Raw genomic sequence first — 18,527 nt, forward strand, 5'->3', positions numbered from 1 at the left:
AGAATTTGGTAGGAACTAATGGTGAGAACTAGTAAGAACACTTTCAATCCATATGTAAAAATCATAGAAAAAAGGACATTAAAAAACCTTATAGATAATCTTACAAGTGATTTTATTATTATTTTCTTTTCCTAACTTTTCAGTTCAGGAGTACGTGTGTAGAATGTGCAGGTTTCTGCCATGTTGGTTTGCTGCATAGATCATCCTATCACCTTTACCAGTGATTTTTAAAAATTCTTTTTGTAAGGGCAATTGGGTTCTCTTGTTCTGCTGAAATGCATTAGGATCTGCTGAGGAGAGATTGCTAGGAGTGTATGACACTGGGTGTATGGCACTGTGGGTCCTATATCCCCTTCCCCTTTCAACCAGAGTGAGTCCAATGTTATATTTTATATATTGGTGATAATGTAAATTTTTTCTTTAATAATTTTTATGTTAAAAAAAGTAGATTTAATATGTAGATAACTAGTCTGTCAAATGTTCCCTAATTTTAATGACAAAATTACAGAGTCCCAGAGTACCTAACTTTACTTTAGTACTGTTCAGTTAAATCATACTGCCTGCATGGGGCTTTAGGAATATTAAAAATCTTACTAAACCATTTACAATAACGAACATTCAGGACTGTGTATGAATCGGGCATCAAGAAGATTTCATTGACAATGTCAATATGAAGATTCAGCATATTTAAATGAAAGTGATTTGACATTGGTACTTTTTATATATATTTTATTTTCTTTGAGTACTGAAAATGTTCATAAAGGAAACTAAAATATGTTTTTGTAATTTTCAGAGGTCGAACTCTGCCCTTGAATTCTTAAAACCTATTGAAGACATTTCCTAGAGAATAGAATGTGCTTCATTCATTTCTCATATGCAGTATAAGCTAAGTAGACTGATTAAGGGCAGAAAAAAGTTGTTGTGTTTGACTTTCTACCTGAATTTTTATTAAATAAGTTTGGTAAATATGCAGTTTTTCTGTAAAGTGTTTATAGAACTTTTGTTTGTCCTTTGGCATTAGAAAGTTCCCTTAGTGCCTGACTTTTCATTTAAAATGAAATTAAAACCAATGTGATTTAGTATGATTTGTAATATTATTTAATGAAACAGACAATTGTATTGTGTGTGAAACAGAAGGCTTGTTTTATTTATTTTATGATGAATTTTTATTTGGTCAGAATTGTTCTTTACATTTTGGCAAGATGAATTAGAATTCTTTATTACAAAATTTAGATTTCTCTACCATAAAAATAGACTAGTAAGAAATTATACCACTCTTGCCAATAACAAATAACAATGGGGAAATAGTAATTTTAAATATTTACTTAATGACCTCTAAGAATATTTAATGACCACAAAACAAGTGATTTTATGGAATTTATTTAGATGCAGCTAAATTTAGGTCACAGAGAAATTAGTTCAGCATAATTTACCCATTTTTCTAAGATACCAGTACGTTTCTCAATTTCTGAGAATATTATTCTTTGTATAGACTTCTAATAAATGATAAAGTGATACTAATACTAAGTCAAATTGAAGTTTAATATCTTCCTTTTAAAATTATTTGCAGGAGAGGGCTGCTCACAATTTATATGGCCAACTTGGTAAGTATTTTGTTTTAACCTTTGATGTCTTCCCATGAGCTGTATCTTTTTAAAATCATGTTTTCTTAAAAAAAGTAAAAGAGGGAAGCCACTTGTATTTGAGGGTAATCTTCTCTGTGTTAATGGATAGACTTAAACGTTCAAAAAAGCCTTGATACCATCTGGTTTGTTCCTATCATATAGGATTGAATTTCACTTATTTTAGAAGGAAATCACTGTCTTGTGCTCTTCATTGCCTTTTTTAAGTTTACATCTTCATCTTTGATAGGCTATACTTGTATGTTTATATATCTGTCTCTTTATATCTCTTTATATATATAATTTCATATTCTGCCTCTGTTGTGATTTCTTATGGGAAGAATGATATAAGGATGGGTTTTTATGATGTATGTTCTTCTTGAATATTAAAACAACATTGGTACTATCTCCAAACACTCAGTGCATTTAATAATATAATTAGCTAGGCTTCCAAATTTTTAAGTTTACAGAAATGAAGTTAATGTTATGTTGTTTGATATTCTTTAAAGTAAATATATAATCAAGTTTATGTAAATTTTATTGCCAAGTTAATATTTTAAAAACATTTACATTAAAATCTTTTCGGGTGGTTTATAGACTTGATAGGCAACATTAAAAAATGTAACTAGGAAAGATTAATAATTATTTATTTACCTAAGGTTTAGTTCTTGAATTCTGTAACAAGGGAGTATATTTCAGAGTTACATTTAGCAATTCATTTTAGTTATAAAATATTTACTTTTTCCTCTGTACTTTTGTGTTTCTGTGCTAGATGCTGGTAAACAAGAGATAGCTTTTGCATTCATGGAGTTTTACTCTCCAGTGGGAGAAGTCACGGCAGAAATAATAATGTATGAAAAGGACTGAAAGATGATTTATAGGGTCCTGTGGAAATTATATAGCACCAAACTATTCTGGGTGTGTGGGGTTGGGTCAGAGAAAAGTGGGTGTAACTCCTTTTGAGTCATAGACCTCTTTGAGAATCTGATGACATATATGGACATTCTGTATAGAAAACTACTCATGTAAGGAATGATACCTAAATTTCATTTCAGAGTGTTCATGGACCACCAATTAAGAAAGCCTAGGGTATGCCATCAAGTAAATTTATTTTAAAATACTCCAGAAAATTAGGAGTTCTAAGGACTTTTAATTGTAATGAAATGGAAATTTCAGGACAGCATGAGAACAGGAAAGCAGGATTTCTTTTTGGCATTATTCTCCTTGAAAGAATTCTTACTAGAATGTAAGCTTTTGAGCTTCTAAATAGAGTCTGTCATGTAGTAGAGATTTGATAAATATTTGTTGAATTAATGACAATCTTGCTGGGTATAGAATTCTAGATTGACAATGATTTAAAGATAATCCTTTATCTTTGTTCTCTGTAGTTACTTTTTGTAGTCTGTTGGTTTTACTTTTTAGGTAATCTCTCTTTTTTTCTCAATTTTTTTTTAAGATTTACTTTCGAAGAATTTATTTTTGGCATATTGGGTTTACTAGGATATAGATTTATTTTGATTTAGTTTGATCAGAACTCAGCTTTTGTAGTCCGAGAATTCATGGTTAGTTCTGGAATTAAATTCTTATCCATCCCCTCTTTGAATCTTGTTTCTCCCCATTCTCTATATTCTATTGTTTTGGAACTCCTTTGAGATGCATGTTAAACATTCTTATGTCCCTCTTCATATTTTCTTAATTGCTTTTTAACATTTTCCTACTTTTTCATCTCTTTGTGCTGAATTCTGGTTATCTTTTCAGATTTGTCTTCAAGTTAACTCATCTATTTACCTGTTTCCATTTATTTTATTTATTTTATTTTTTTGGTCTCATTGTATTGCCCAGGCTGGAGTACAGTGGTGTGATTATGGTTCACTACAGCTTGAACTCCTGGGTGCAAGCAGTCCTCCTACCTCAGCCTCCCAAGTAGCTGGGACCACAGGCATGTACCACAGTGTCTGGCTAATTTTTTTTTACTTTTATTTTTGTAGAGATGGGATGTTGCCTACGCTGGTCTCAGACTCTTGGGCTCAAGTGATCCTTTTGCCTTGGCCTCCCAAAGTGCTGTGATTATAGGCAAGAGCCACTGTGCCCAGCCAATTTACTTGTTGTTTTTATTTATTATTATTATTTTTTGAGATGGAGTCTCGCTCTGTCACCTGGGCTGGAATGCAGTGGTGTGATATCGGCTAACTGCAACCACTGCCTCCCGGGTTCAAGTGATTCTCCTGCCTTAGCCTCCTGAGTAGCTGGGATTACAGGTGTGCATCATCACGCCTGGCTAATTTTTTTTGTATTTTTAGTAGAGACGGGGTTTCACCATGTTGGTCAGGCTGGTCTTGAACTCCTGACCTTGTGATCTGCCTGCCTCAGCCTCCCAAAGTGCTGTTATTATGGGCATGAGCCACCACACCTGGCCAATTTACTTGTTTTTAATGCTGAACCTGTCCAGTAAAAATTCAGTTTGAATGATGTTATTTTAATTTTAAAAAGATGATAAACACCAGACAACATAAAATCCAGATTTTATGTTAATTAAATGTTAAGTAAATAATCGTCTAACATACCTCCACAGTACTTTTTTCCATCATATATTGGTTATAAACTCCATTCATTTCTTCAATGATTTTATATTATAATTTTCTTTTGAAAAAATTACTAAGACAATACTGATTTTATACAAGGAATTTGCATCGTGATCTTTCATTTATTTCTAAAATAATAGACTCTGGGTTTTTAATTGGTCATGAAACTTTGATTGCTTTGGTGTTACCAGCTTTGGTTGGAGACTACTTGGAATATTTGAATGTCAATGTAAACTTTATTCCCCAAAAACCAAATTACATATGGCTAGACTTCCTTTTCAGTTCCTATATAATACTTTTCTGAAGCCGTCATGCTACAGGTTCTTATTATTTGTCTCTCATTTTCTTCTTACAGCCTAGGACCAATTCTGTGTTTGATGTATTTCTCATTTTGTTATAATTTTTCAGTAATTTAGAGGTCTTGGAATGAGTTCTGTGCTATTACTGGCAGACTCTGGATCTGGAGCTCCTCATTACTTCTTCTCCCCTTTTTTCAATAATACTTCCTTCAATTCCCTCCACCTAGTCTTTCCTCTGGCTCATTAGAAATTACAGTATAGGCTGGGTGTGGTGGTATGGGCCTGTAGTCCCAGCTACTTGAGAGGCTGAGGTGGGAGGATTGCTTGAGGGCAGTAGCCCAAGACCAACCTGGGTAACATAATGAGATCCTGTATCTTTTTGCAGTGAAGTCTGACTTGATTCATCTTGTGTCTTTGTGAGCACTCAATGAATCTGCAACCAGAACCTCAGGTGACTTATAGTTGCTCCCAGATGTTTGAATTGTTTCTTCCATTATTTTCTTAATATCCTTTAAACTGAATCCCATTTGTATAGCTTCTTGTACCATAGGATTTTGAAAGATGGTATAATCCGTTCTTATAGTTAGTGATGACATTTTTTTCAGCACTTCTCACCAGTGACTCCTCAAGTGAATGGGTTAAATGGATATTACTTATATATTCTTGTTCCTTCTGCTGTAATAGATATTTACACCTTGGATACCACTTAGCACGTTGTTCCCAGGGGTGTTCAATGGGTTTCCATCAGTTAGCCTTCTTCCACAGCAAAAGCATTTTACTTTATCGCCTTTACCTAAAGCATAAAATTCAGCTCCTGCACGCTGCTGCTTGTTAACTGAGTACATCCACATCCCCAAAGTAATGATCTGTGCTTCATAATCCTCCATGGATGGATTTCTTCAGAGGATTTGTTGAATTGGGGAAATTCCTGTCAGAACTCACAATGTCACATTCACTTCAAATATTAACATGCTGGCCCAAAACAAAGAAGCAATTAAGAAAGTGTTGCCTATGTTCTTCTGCCACCAGCCAGCACCATAAGGTTCCCAATTTTTCAGTTTTCTACCGCAATAAAAGCACTGCACTTGGTCATCAATACTTGTGTAGTAGAGTTCATCACTAACTAATTCTCTTGGGGTTAAGTGGGCATAGTTTGGCCAGTTCTGGAATGACTATAATTGAGCTTCCTCACTATACATGGTGGGTTTCTTGGGTGTATGGTATCTGATACATCTAAAGCCTGTCCAGTTATCAAAAGATAATCTGCATGAATCTCAGATGGCCTGCCTAAGGCAAATTGATTACTGTTTCCCAGTTTTCAACTTTGTACTGACCATTTTGGATACTAGGATTTGCAGGTTGTGTGGCACTATTTTAAAAGTAAATGCCGGCCGGGTGCGGTGGCTCACACCTGTAATCCCAGCACTTTGGAAGGCTGAGGCGGGCAGATCACGAGGTCGGGAGATCGAGACCATCCTGGCTAACACAGTAAAACTCCGTCTCTACTAAAAATACAAAAAGTTAGCGGGGCGTGGTGGCTGGCGCCTGTAGTCCCAGCTACTCGGGAGGCTGAGGCAGGAGAATGGCGTGAACCCGGGAGGTGGAGCTGGCAGTGAGCCGAGATCACACCACTGCACTCCAGCCTGGGCAACAGAGTGAGACTCCATCTCAAAAAAAAAAAAAAAAGCCATTGGTAATCTGCAATTTGGGATACTTTCTTGTGTCTGCCAACTGCTGAGTCTCCATATTGCCTTCTATCTACTCCTGTATGACCACTAAAGCACCACATGCTATCTCCTTCACCAATATAAAGAAAACCTACTTGTGCCAGTGTTGATGCTGAAACAGGACTAGTACTTGGAAAACTAGCAAAAGTTTTTAATCCGTTAAACTCTTCTACAAATTCTTCATCCTTATTGATGTCTGCAGGTACACAGTTTTAGATCCTTCAAAACTGTTAAAAGCCATCTTCTCTTGAAAATAGGACTTGTTCACCTTTTCTTAGGTGTCAAAGAGTTTGGAAAGGCAGTCTTGGAGGGCGTACGCTACCCACCCTCCCACCCACCTATACCTTCCTTCGACAGTCTTGGGAACCCAGTCACGGAGCCCTTGCTGGGTGGGTGCAGCTTTCCTGCCCTCCCCAGCAGCCTATAGTATCATTTTATACAGAGAAAATAAAAAAATATTTCAATCTTTGTTCTTGCATTATTGATCACATATGCTTTAATAATTATTCATATTTGGAATAGTTAAAACCATGTTACTGAATACACAGTCATCTTTTTTGAATACTGATACAGGTAGTGATTCTCAAACATAGGCATTCTAAAAAATTTTCTGTAGTACAGTTTCCATTGGGAAAAAACCCTACAAAGTTATGTTGCATTTACAATAATTATAATTGTATTCACTTCATTTCCTTGACAGGAGAGAACTTAGATTTTGGCTAGGCTTTGATAAGAGTCAGATCTTCTGCTTACTACTTTGCATGTCTGATGATTGGTAGAAGTTTTAACCATCTGTCTTTTAGCCATGTGCATTTTAAATTTATTTCTTTTTCATTACCCACATATTTTCAGGGCTTGGCACCCTAGGATGTATCTATATATCATTATGGCCTCTGGTTCTTCACCTTTGTGTCATGACGGGGTAAGTTGGTACAGTAGACAATAGAGTATTCCTGGAAGCCACTCTTTTTTTTTTTTTCAAGACAGGGTCTGGCTCTGTCACCCAGGCTGGAGTGCGGTGGCATGATCTTGGCTCACTGCAACCTCTGCCTCCTGGGTTCAAGTGATTCTCCTGCCTCAGCCCCCAGAGTAGCTGGGATTAGAGGCGCACACTGCCATGCCTGGCTAATTTTTGTATTTCCAGTGCAGGTGAGGTTTCACCATGTTGGCCAGGCTGGTCTCGAACTCCTGACCTCAAGTGATCTGCCTGCCTCGGCCTCCCAAAGTGCTGGGATTACAGCCGTGAGCCACCATGCCTGGTTGCCACTCTTTTAATGAGCCACTAGGAATCAATGTTTTATACCTAAAAGCAACTGGAAAGTAAATTAATGAATATATCATGCTAAACCCAAACTCAATATATCTTGCTAAACTCAACTCCACTAGTAAGCTGGATCCCAAAACCTAATGCTATTCATCACAAGGTGAAGTGTGACAGAGAAATCAGAATGTAAAATGATAGTAATCTTAACTATCTATGGTTAAAATACCTTGCTTTTGCAAACGTTACCAAAATGTGACTATGTGAACAGATTTTGTAGGGCTCTTTACGAGGCTTGCAAGAAGCCTGTGGTTATGAGGGGTCTTTATGTTTTTCTGGCTTCCTCTTACCACCACTGTCTCCTTCCTCATTCTCCACTTCAGCCACACTGCCCTCTCTGGTGTTGAGTGAGCACGACAAGCATGCTTTCTCTTTGATACTTGCTTTTCGCTGTGTTTTGAGCTCTTATCACCAATATCTGCATGGCTTGCTGTTTCATTTCCCTGAGACTGCTGAAATGTCACTGTTGTGAGGCCTTCCACATCTATCTCACATAGTAACAGTCACTCTTCATGTCACTTATACCCCTGCAGTCCCAAACCTCTGTATCTTTTTTTTTCATGGAATTGATCAACATCTAACATGTATCTTTTTTGCTTATTATTTTATTGTCTGTCTTCCCACCTTGGAATTTAAGCTTCATGAATGTAGAGTTTTTGTGTGTTTTATATATTGCTGTATCATGCCTAGAACAGTACCTAAAATGTACTTTGTGCCATAATTTGTTAAATGAATCATAGATGATTCATATGCTGGAGGTTGCAATTTTTTTTTTTTTTTTTTTTTTTTTGGTGAAAAATCAGACCTTGGTGATGACCTTGAGCAGTAGGAAAAAAATAACTCCCGTAAGCTTAGCGTTCCAATAATGGAACACTAGGCATAAATAGGTTAAAGAGAAGGATTTATAGGAGACATACCAAATTATACCTAGATGTTTATTTTAAAGCTTGTTTTAAATATTTTAGGTTGGTTCAAAAGTAATGGTGGTTTTGCTGTAATATTATTTACTTTATAAGTAAAACCTTGCTTTATTTGACTGCATTAATGTGTTTTAGATTAAAAGATATAAAGATTAAAAGTTGGTGGTTGTGGTACATAGATGAAGTATGTGACTTATTTTGAACTGCGTGTGAACACTCCTGTTTTGCCAGCTCATGGTGTTGTAATCAGAATCCAGAAAAATAAATAACTTGAGGAAATCATCTACTTTGAAACGATAAACTTAAATTATTAAGTGATAATAAATACTACAACCAGAAAAGAATTTGAAACAATTGATTAATCTTGGTTATAGATTATTTATATTGTATAACAAAGTATCTTAAATTTTTTTTTTTTTTGAGATGGAGTCTTGCTCTGTCGCCCAGGCTGCAGTGCAGTGGTGCAATCTCGGCTCACTGCAAGCTCCGCCTCCTGGGTTCACGCCATTCTCCTGCCTCAGCCTCCCGAGTAGCTGGGACTACAGGTGCCCGCCACCATGCCTGGCTAATGTTTTGTATTTTAAGTAGAGACGGGGTTTCACCGTGTTAGCCAGGATGGTCTCGATCTCCTGACCTCGTGATCTGCCTGCCTTGGCCTCCCAAAGTGCTGGGATTATGGGTGTGAGCCACCGCGCCCAGCCAAATATCTTAAATTTTCTTAATGGCTTTGTTATTGTGCTGCTTTTCTTATGTTTTCAAGAAAACTTTAAAATATTATGCCTGCATGCTAGAATAGATTTGAGTTTTAGTGTATTTTTTTAGACACTCATGCTTTTCTATAGTAGCACATGGTACATACTTCAATACCCAAATACTGTGCGTATTCATATACTTATTTTAAAATTATAAGTAAACTTTCTAAAACTTTTGTGTGTTGCCTGCTTTAGATTGTACATTCCTGGGAAAGAGATCTTTGACTTTGATATTATTGATGTTGGAGAGCACACTTAAAATACTGTATTTAAACAAAATTAAAACTTTTATTTTGAAATAATTGTAGATTCATATGCAATTATAAAAAATAATATAGGGATCCCATGTTCTCTTTACCCATTTTCCCCCAATGGTAACATATCTCAAAACTATAATATAATATCAAAACCAGAATATTTAATTGATACAGTCAAGATACAGAATATTTCCATCATAGCAACACCCACTTCTCTCCTGTTGTCACCCCTCCTTAGCCCCTGTTCATGGTTTTTAGCTATTATGAACAAAGCTGCTATAAATATTCATGTACAGATTTTCATGTTTTCATTGGTCTGGGATAAATGCCCATTAGTGCAGTTGCTGGGTTTATATTGTGGTTACATGTTTTGTGGTGTTTTTTTTTTTTTTTTTTTTTTGGGACGGAGTTTTACTCTGTCACCCAGGCTGGAGTGCAGTGGCGTGATCTCGGCTCACTGCAACCTCTGCCTCCCAGGTTCAAGCGATTCTCCTGCCTCAGCCTCCTGAGTAGCTGGGATTACAGGTGTGCGCCACCACGCCTGGCTAATTTTTGTATTTTTAGTAGAGATGGGGTTTCGCCATGTCAGCAAGCTGATCTCGAACTCCTGACCTTGTTATCTGCCCTCCTCGGCCTCCCAAAGTGCTGGGATTACAGGCGTGAGCCACCAGGTTTAGTTTTTAAAGAAACTGTCAAATGTGTTCCTAAGTGGTGGCTGTACCATTTTGTTAGGGTTCCCAACCTAGAAGAAACCTTTGAATCTCTAGTTCTTTAAAATGGAAAACTTTTTTGAGGGGGTACGTTTGTCTGTAAATTTTAGTATTAGAAAAATTTCTGGGAAAATACAAAATGTGAATTGGTGTTTTTAGCCATTTATAAATGCTCAGTAATTCAAAACTTTAATGAGATCAAAGGCTTGACACATAGATTTTGACTGTGTCTAAGGGAAAGTGAATTTGAACATGATCATAATATTTTCTGGATACTAATAATTACCTGATACACTTCATCTTCCTTTTTATCTAAACAGAGCCATTTATTTATTACTGTATAACTTTTACTACATGAAGAGGGTGCTTGTTTCAGAACAGGTAGGGATTTAAAGATTCAGGGAGAACTGAATTGAATCTAAAGAAATAACTTTTTCTTGTGACTTGATTATATTGCTTACGAGACTAAGTTGAAATTGTTGGCTTATAACATCCAACAATAAAATTTCTAAATGGTGTGGGGTTTTATTTAAACAAAATATTTACTGTTTTTTGGTATGTGTTTCTGATTTGGAAAATAAAGAGGAAAGTAAAAGTCATCTATATTTTGGAGGCCAAGGCAAGTGGATCACCTAAGGTCAGGAGTTCGAGACCAGCCTGGCCAACATGGTGAAACCCTGTCTCTACTAAAAATACAAAAATTAGCCAGGCGTGGTGGCATGTGCCTGTAATCCTAGCTACTAGGGAGGCTGAGGCAGGAGAATCGCTTGAACCCAGGAGGTGGAGGTTGCAGTAAGCCAAGATAGCGCCACTGCACTCCAGCCTTTGCAACAGAGCAATACTCTGTCTCAAAAAAAAAAAAAAAAAAAGAACTTTAAGAAAAAGAGCCATCAGATACAAGTAAGTTTTGATAAGTTGCAATTATTAGACCATTAGTTTATAGCCTTAATGACTAACTAGCACTTAAAAAACATAAAAATTGAAGGCAATTGTATTAATACCCATCTGAAAATGTTGCTTTCTTGTTATATGTTAGTTAGCGTGTATTAGAGTGAAAAGTACCCAATTTAAAAAACAGTAGTTTTCTAGATTTTAAATGTTGATAGTGAATTAGTTATTAAAGGTCAGAATGAATGAAATGTATATAGAAAGAAGTATAAAGAGTTAAATATTTTCTCTGGCCAAGATATGTCTATAAAATTATGGAAAAATTTTGCTGGGGCTAATGTGCCAGCACCAGTTACCCATAAGAGAACACTTGCTGTTAGAATTTAACTTTGCCACAGTATGATTTAAAAGAGAACACATAAGCAAAATTTACATTTGCATGATTTTCCTTTATTATATCAGTTGTGACAATAACTAAGTTTTCCAGTCTTTCAAAATTTATTATATGCTACTAACATTTGTTTAAAATGTGATGTCAAATGTAGTTAGTTCACTTACATTTTATTATAAGAAAAAAATTTAAGACATTTAAAAATCCTTCTGTGTGAGTCCTTTTGAAAACTTCTCTGTAATTTTATTTATGCCACCAAACATCTTAACAGTATATACGTTTTAAAATTGTAAACATACATCTAATGTATGTTAGCAATTTGTCTTTAGCATTTGGTTTTTAATGTTAAACATGCAGTGTCTTTTATTAAAACATCTGTATTTGATTTTTCAAACATAGGTTTGAAAATGGTGATTCAGGCTGGGCACAGTGGCTCACGCCTGTAATCCCAGCACTTTGGGAGGCCGAGGTGGGCAGATCACCTGAGGTTGGGAGTTCGAGACCAGCCTGACCAACATGGATAAACCTGTCTCTACTAAAAATACAAAATTAACCGGGTGTGGTGGCGCATGCCTGTAATCCCAGCTACTCGGGAGGCTGAGGCAGGAGAATAGCTTGAACCTGGGAGGCGGAGTTTGCATTAAGTTGAGATCATGCCATTGCACTCCAGCCTGGGCAACAAGAGCAAAACTCCGTCTCAGAAAAAAAAAAAAAAAAAAAAAGAAGAAAAAAGTGCTTTCTCTTGTTCTTTCACTCAACAGAGAATGATCCCCACAGACCAAGTAGTTCTCTGGAAGCACATTCTCTAGCAGACACCAGCTTAGTGTCCTCTAATTCAATTTAATTCTAATACTGTCTACCTGGAGGTAGCATCAGATTCCACTGGTTGAGAGCTCAGTTTCATAAGACTGCCTCCACCTCAGATGCCAACAGAAAGTAATAGTTGTTATCTGTACTTCTGACTGATCAGCTATAAATTGGATTTCCCACTACCCCCTCTTCAAGTTCAGCTAATTTACCAGAGCAGCTCAGAACTCAGGGAAACACTTTGCTTACATTTACTGGTTTATTATAGAGGATATTAGAAAGGTTATGGATGAACAGCCAGATGGATGAGATGCATATGGCAAGATATGGGAAAAGTCTGACAAGAGCAAATGTTGGTATGAATGTATAGGAACTGGAACTATCATATTCCTGCATGTGGGAATGTAAAATTGTTTAACCACTTTGGAAGCCAATTTGACAGTTTATTAAAAGGATAAACATATGTTTTTCTGTATGAGCCAACCAATCTATTCATTGATATTTACTTTAGAGAAATACATTTTTATTTCTTTTTAAGTTATTTTTAATTGATAAATCATAATTGTATATATCTATGGGGTGCAATGTGATGTTTTGATATATATATGTGTGTATATATGTATATATATATATACAGCATGAAATGATTAAATCAAATTAACATCACCTCAGTTGTCAGAGACATTTGAAATTTACTCTTAGCTATAATATATTTTGAAATGTACAATATGTCCTTATTAACTATGGTCACCCTGCTGTGCAATATATCTCAAAAATTTATTTCTCTTGTCTCACTGAAACTTTATCATCACAACCCCCTCTTCCCTTGGACTCTGTTAACTGCCATTCTACTCTGTACTTCTATGAGTTTGACTTTCGTAAGATTCCACATATAAGTGAGATCATGTGGTATTTTTTTCTGTGCCTGGCTTATTTTAACTTAGCATAATGTCCTCCAGGTTCATTAGGTTGATTGCATGTCTTGGTTATTGTGAATAGTGCTGGAGTGAAAGTGGGAGTGAAGACATCCCTTTGACATACCGATTTCAGTTTCTTTGGATATATACTCAGAAGTGGGGTTGCTGGATCACTTGTTAGAGAAAAATCATATGGTATTTTTAGTTTTTTGGGGAACTTCCATACTGTTTTTCATAATGACTGTACCATTTTATATTCTCACCAGTAGTATACAAGGATTCCTTTTCCGCCAGGTACTTGCCAACACTTTGTTATCTTTTGACTTTGATAGTAGCCACTCTGACAGGTGTTAGGCAATATCTCATTGTGGTTTTAATTTGCATTTCCCTAAGTTTTAGTGATGTTGAGCATTTTTAAATGTATGTGTTAGCCATGTTTTTTTTTGTTTTTTTGTTTTTTTGTTTTTGAGAAATGTCTGTTCAGGTCCTTTGCCCATTTTTTAAATTGAGTTGTTTCCTTGTAATTGTGTTAAATCCGTTACATATTTTGGATATTAACCCTTTATCAGATGTATAATTTGCAAATATTTTCTCCAAATCTGTGGAATCTGTGGGTTGTCTCCTTTTTTTTTGAGACAGGATCTTGCTCTGTAACTCAGGCTGGAGTGCAGTGGTGCAACCTTGGCTCACTGCAACCTTCGCCTCCCAGGGTCAAGCAGTCCTTCCATAACTTCTTGAGTAGCTGGACTACAGGCGCAAGTCACTGTGCCCGGCTAGTTTTTGTACTTTTTGTAGAGATGGGGTTTCACCATGTTGCCCAGGCTTCCAATCTGTAGGTTGTCTCTTTACCCTGTTAATTGTTTCCTTTGCTGTACAGAAGCTTTTTAGTTTGATATAATCCCATTTGTCTATGTTTGCTTTTATTGCCTGTGCTTTTGGGTTCATATCCAAAAAAAAATTGCCTAGACCAGTGCCATGAAGCTTTTGCCCTATATTTCCTTTTAGTCATTTTATGGAAGAGCTTATATTTATAGTCTTTAATCCATTTTGAATTAATTTTTATATACCTTATAGATAAGAGCCCAGTTTTATTCTTTTGCAAGTAGATATCCAGTTTTCCTAATGCCGTTTATTGAGGAGAGTTGTTCTTTTCCTGTTTTGTGTTGTTAGCACCTTTGTCAAAAATCAATTGACCATAACTGTGGGTTTATTTATTTCTGGGATATTTTTTCTGTTCCATTGGTCGGTCTGTCTGTTTTTATGCCAGTACAATGCTGTTTTGATTAAAATAGATTTAAAATATATTTTAAAATCAGGGAGTGTGATGGCTTCTAGCTTTGTTCATTTTGCTCAGGATTCTTTGGCTGTTTGGGGTCTTTTGTGGTTCCATTTGAACTTAAAGATTGCTTTTTCTATTTCTGTGAAAAATTACATTGGAATTTCAGTAAGGATTGCAATGAATCTATAGATTGCTTTGGGCAGTATGAACATTTTAACAATATTAATTTTTCCAATTCATGAACATGGGTGTTTTTCTGCAGTTTTGTTTATCAGTGTTTTATACTGTTTTTAGTATGTGGATCTTTTACCATCTTGGTTAAATATATACCTAAGGGTTTTATTTTTTGTTGTTGCTGTTGTAAATGGGATTTTTTTCTTAATTTATTTTTGAATAGTTGAGTATTAGTGTATAAAAATATTACTGATTTTTGTATGTTGACACTGTGTCCTGCAACTGTACTGAATTTATTTATCAGTTCCAACAGTCTTTTGGTGGAATCTTTAGGGTTTTTAGTGTATAAGATCATGTAGTCTGCAAACAGAGATTGTTTTACTTCTTTCTTTCCTACTAGGATTACTTTTATTTGTTTCTCTTGCCTAATTGCTCTGGTTAGGGCTTCCAGTATTATGTTGAAACGAGATGGTGAGAGTGGGCATCCTTGATTTTTTCCTCATCTTAGAGACAATGCTTTCAACTTTTCACTGTTGAGTATGATGTTAGCCGTGGGCTTGTCATATATGGCCTTTATTGTGTTGAGGTACATTCCTCTATACCTAATTTGTTGATAGTTTTATTGTGAAAGGATGTTGAATTTTGTCAGCACTCTTTCTGCATCTCTTGAGATGATCATAAGGTTTTTATCCTTCATCCTGCTAATGTGGCATATCACAGGGGTCCCCAACCCCTGGGCCATGAACCCTGTCAGGAATCAGCCTGCAAAGCAGGAGATGATACGTGGGTGAGCGAGCATTATTGCCTGAGCTCTGCCTCTTGTCAGATCAGCAGCGGCATTAGATTCTCATAGGATCCCGAACCCAATTGCGAACTGCACATGTGAGGGATCTAGGTTGCATGCTTCTTATGATGGTCTGAGGTGGAACAGTTTCATCCTGAAACCAACTCCCATGTACCCACCCTGCCCGGCATCCATGGAAAATTGTCTTCCATGAAACCGTTTTCTAGTTCCAAAAAAGTTGGGGACCGCTGGCCTATCACATTTATTGATTTCCTGTTGAACCATCCTCGCCTCCCAGGGTTAAATACCACTTGATCATGGTGAAAGATTTTTAAAAAACAAGTAAAAACACTTAAATGGATATATATTACTCGTACATATTTATATGCTATATGTAATATTTTGATACATGCATAGACTATGTAATGTAGGATATCCATCACTTTGAACATTTATCATTTCTTTGTGTTGGGAACGTTTTTCCTTTTTTATTTACAGAAGATTTCTATAGTGTTGGGAACATTTTAAATCTTTTCTTTTAGCTATTTTGAAATATACTGTTGTTAACTATAGTCACTCACCCTACTGTGCTATAGAACACTAGAACTTATTTCTTGTATCTCGCTTTATGTTTGTACTCATTCACCAACCTCTCTTCATCTCCCTTTCCCCTACGCAGCTTCTGGTATTTATCTTTCTGCTGTCTATCTCCATGAGATCAACTTTTTTAGCTCTCACATATGAGTGAGAATATGTGATGTTTATCTTTTGTGCCTGGCTTTTTTCACTTAATATAATGATCTCCAGTTCCATCTGTGTTGCTGCAACTGACAGTATTTCTTTCTTTTTTTTTTGAGACAGAGTTTCTCTCTGTTGCTCAGGCTGGAGTGCAGTGGGGTGATCTCGGCTCACTGCAACCTCCACCTCCTGGGTTCAAGTGATTCTCCTGCCTCAGCCTCCTGAGTAGCTGGGAATAGAGGTGCCTGCCACCACGCCTGACTACTTTTTGTATTTTTAGCAGAGATGGGGTTTCACCCTGTTGGCCAGGCTGGTCTCGAACTCCTGACCTCAGGTGAGCCATCCGCCTTAGCCTCTCAAAGTGTTGGGATTACAAGCGTGAACCACTGCACCCGGCTAACTGACAGTATTTCAAGTGAAATATTCTTTTAATGTATTAATTGGATTCAGTTTGCTAGTAGTTTGTTAAGGATTTTTGCATCTATGTTCATCAGGGATATTGGCCTGTAATTTTCTTTTCTTGAAGTGTCCTTGTTTGGCACTTCAGGGTAATACTGGCTTTGTAAAATGAGTTTGGGCGTATTCCCTCTATTTCAGTTTTTTGGAAGAGTTTGAGAAAGATTGGTATTAGTTTTTCTCTAAGTGTTTATTAGAATTCACTGGGTCCTTGGATTTTCTTTGATGGGAAACTTTTTGTTATTTATTCTATCTGCTTACTCATTATTGGTTGTATAAGGCCATTCTTGCATTGCTATAAAGAGATATCAGTATCAGAGGCTGGATAATTTATGAGGTTTAATTGGCTAATGGTTCTGCAGGCTCACGGTTCTGCAGGCTGTACAGGAAGCATAGTCCTGGCATCAGCTTTTGGGGAGTCCTCAGGAAGCTTACAATTGTGGCAGAAAGTGTGAAGTGGGAGCCAGCATGTCACATGGTGAAAGCAAGAGCAAGGGTAGGGATTGAGGGTGCCACACACTTTTAAATAACCGGATTTCATGATAACTTGCTATCATGAAGACAGCACCAAGCCGTGAGGAATCCACCCCCATGATACAAACACTTCCCACTGGGCCCCACTTGTAGCACTGAGGATTGTAATTCAACATGACATTTCAGTGGGGACAAATATACAGACTATATCATTGGTCTATTTAGATATTTTTTATTTCTTCATGATTCAGTCTTGGTAGGTTGTATGTGTCTAATAATTTATCCATTTCTTTTAGATTATATAATTTGTTGGCATATAATTGTTCATAGTTTTTTTTATTATACTTTAAGTTTTAGGATACATGTGCACAATGTGCAGGTTTGTTACATATATACATGTGCCATGTTGGTGTGCTGCACCCATTAACTCGTCATTTACATTAGGTGTTTCTCCTAATGCTATCCATCCCTCCTCCCCCCACCCCACGACATGCCCTGGTGTGTGATGTTCTCCACCCTGTGTCCAAGTGTTCTCATTGTTCAATTCCCACCTATGAGTGAGAACATGCGGTGTTTAGTTTTCTGTCCTTGGGATAGCTAGCTCAGAGTGATGGTTTCCAGCTTCATCCATGTCTCTACAAAGGACATGAACTCATCTTTTTCATGGCTGCATAGTATTCCATGATGTGTATGTGCCACATTTTCTTAATCCAGTCTATCATTGATGGACATTTGGGTTGGTTCCAAGTCTTTGCTATTGTGAATAGTGCCACAATAAACATAAGTGTGCATGTGTCTTTACAGTAGCATGATTTATAATCCTTTGGGTATATACCCATTAATGGGATTGCTGGGTCAAATGGTATTTCTAGTTCTAGATCCTTGAGGAATCACCACACTATCTTCCACAAGGGTTGAACTAGTTTACAGTCCCACCAACAGTGTAAAAGTGTTCCTATTTCTCCACATCCTCTCCAGCACCTGTTGTTTCCTGACTTTTTAATGATCGCCATTCTAACTGGTGTGAGATGGTATCTCATTGTGGTTTTGATTTGCATTTCTCTGATGGCCAGTGATGATGAGCATTTTTTCATGTGTTTTTTGGCTGCATAAATGTCTTCTTTTGAGAAGTGTCTGTTCATATCCTTTGCCCAGTTTTTGATGGGGTTGTTTGATTTTTTCTTGTAAATTTAAGTTCTTTGTAGATTTTGGATGTTAGCCCTTTGTCAGGTGGGTAGATTGCAAAAATTTTCTCTCATTCTGTAGGTTGCCTGTTCACTATGATGATAGTTTCTTTTGCCGTGCAGAAGCTCTTGAGTTTAATTAGATCCCATTTGTCAATTTTGGCTTTTTTTGCCATTGCTTTTGGTGTTTTAGACATGAAGTCCTTGCCCATGCCTATGTCCTGAATTGTATTGCCTAGGTTTTC

General features: G+C 36.6%; 1 protein-coding gene and 1 pseudogene across 7 annotated transcripts in view; one reads left to right on the forward strand and one right to left on the reverse strand.

The window, feature by feature from the left end:
• TMEM135 (transmembrane protein 135) overlaps window positions 1–18,527 on the forward strand; it is a 354,542-nt gene that overhangs the window by 128,591 nt on the left and 207,424 nt on the right. For 4 of the 7 annotated variants that reach the window (XM_024255711.3, XM_054524878.2, XM_002822333.5 and 1 more), the window contains one exon: window positions 1,571–1,604. In XM_024255711.3, the coding sequence (XP_024111479.1) occupies window positions 1,571–1,604 (34 nt within the window). Of the gene's footprint in view, window positions 1–1,570; window positions 1,605–7,082; window positions 7,153–18,527 lie in introns of all 7 variants that reach the window. The other 3 variants (XM_054524881.2, XM_054524880.2, XM_054524877.2) reach the window with 1 other exon arrangement.
• Window positions 2,277–5,895, reverse strand: LOC112135529 (E3 ubiquitin-protein ligase XIAP-like; annotated as a pseudogene).

The sequence above is a fragment of the Pongo abelii genome, chromosome 9, assembly GCF_028885655.2.
Source record: "Pongo abelii isolate AG06213 chromosome 9, NHGRI_mPonAbe1-v2.0_pri, whole genome shotgun sequence".
Taxonomy (NCBI): Eukaryota; Metazoa; Chordata; class Mammalia; order Primates; family Hominidae; genus Pongo; species Pongo abelii.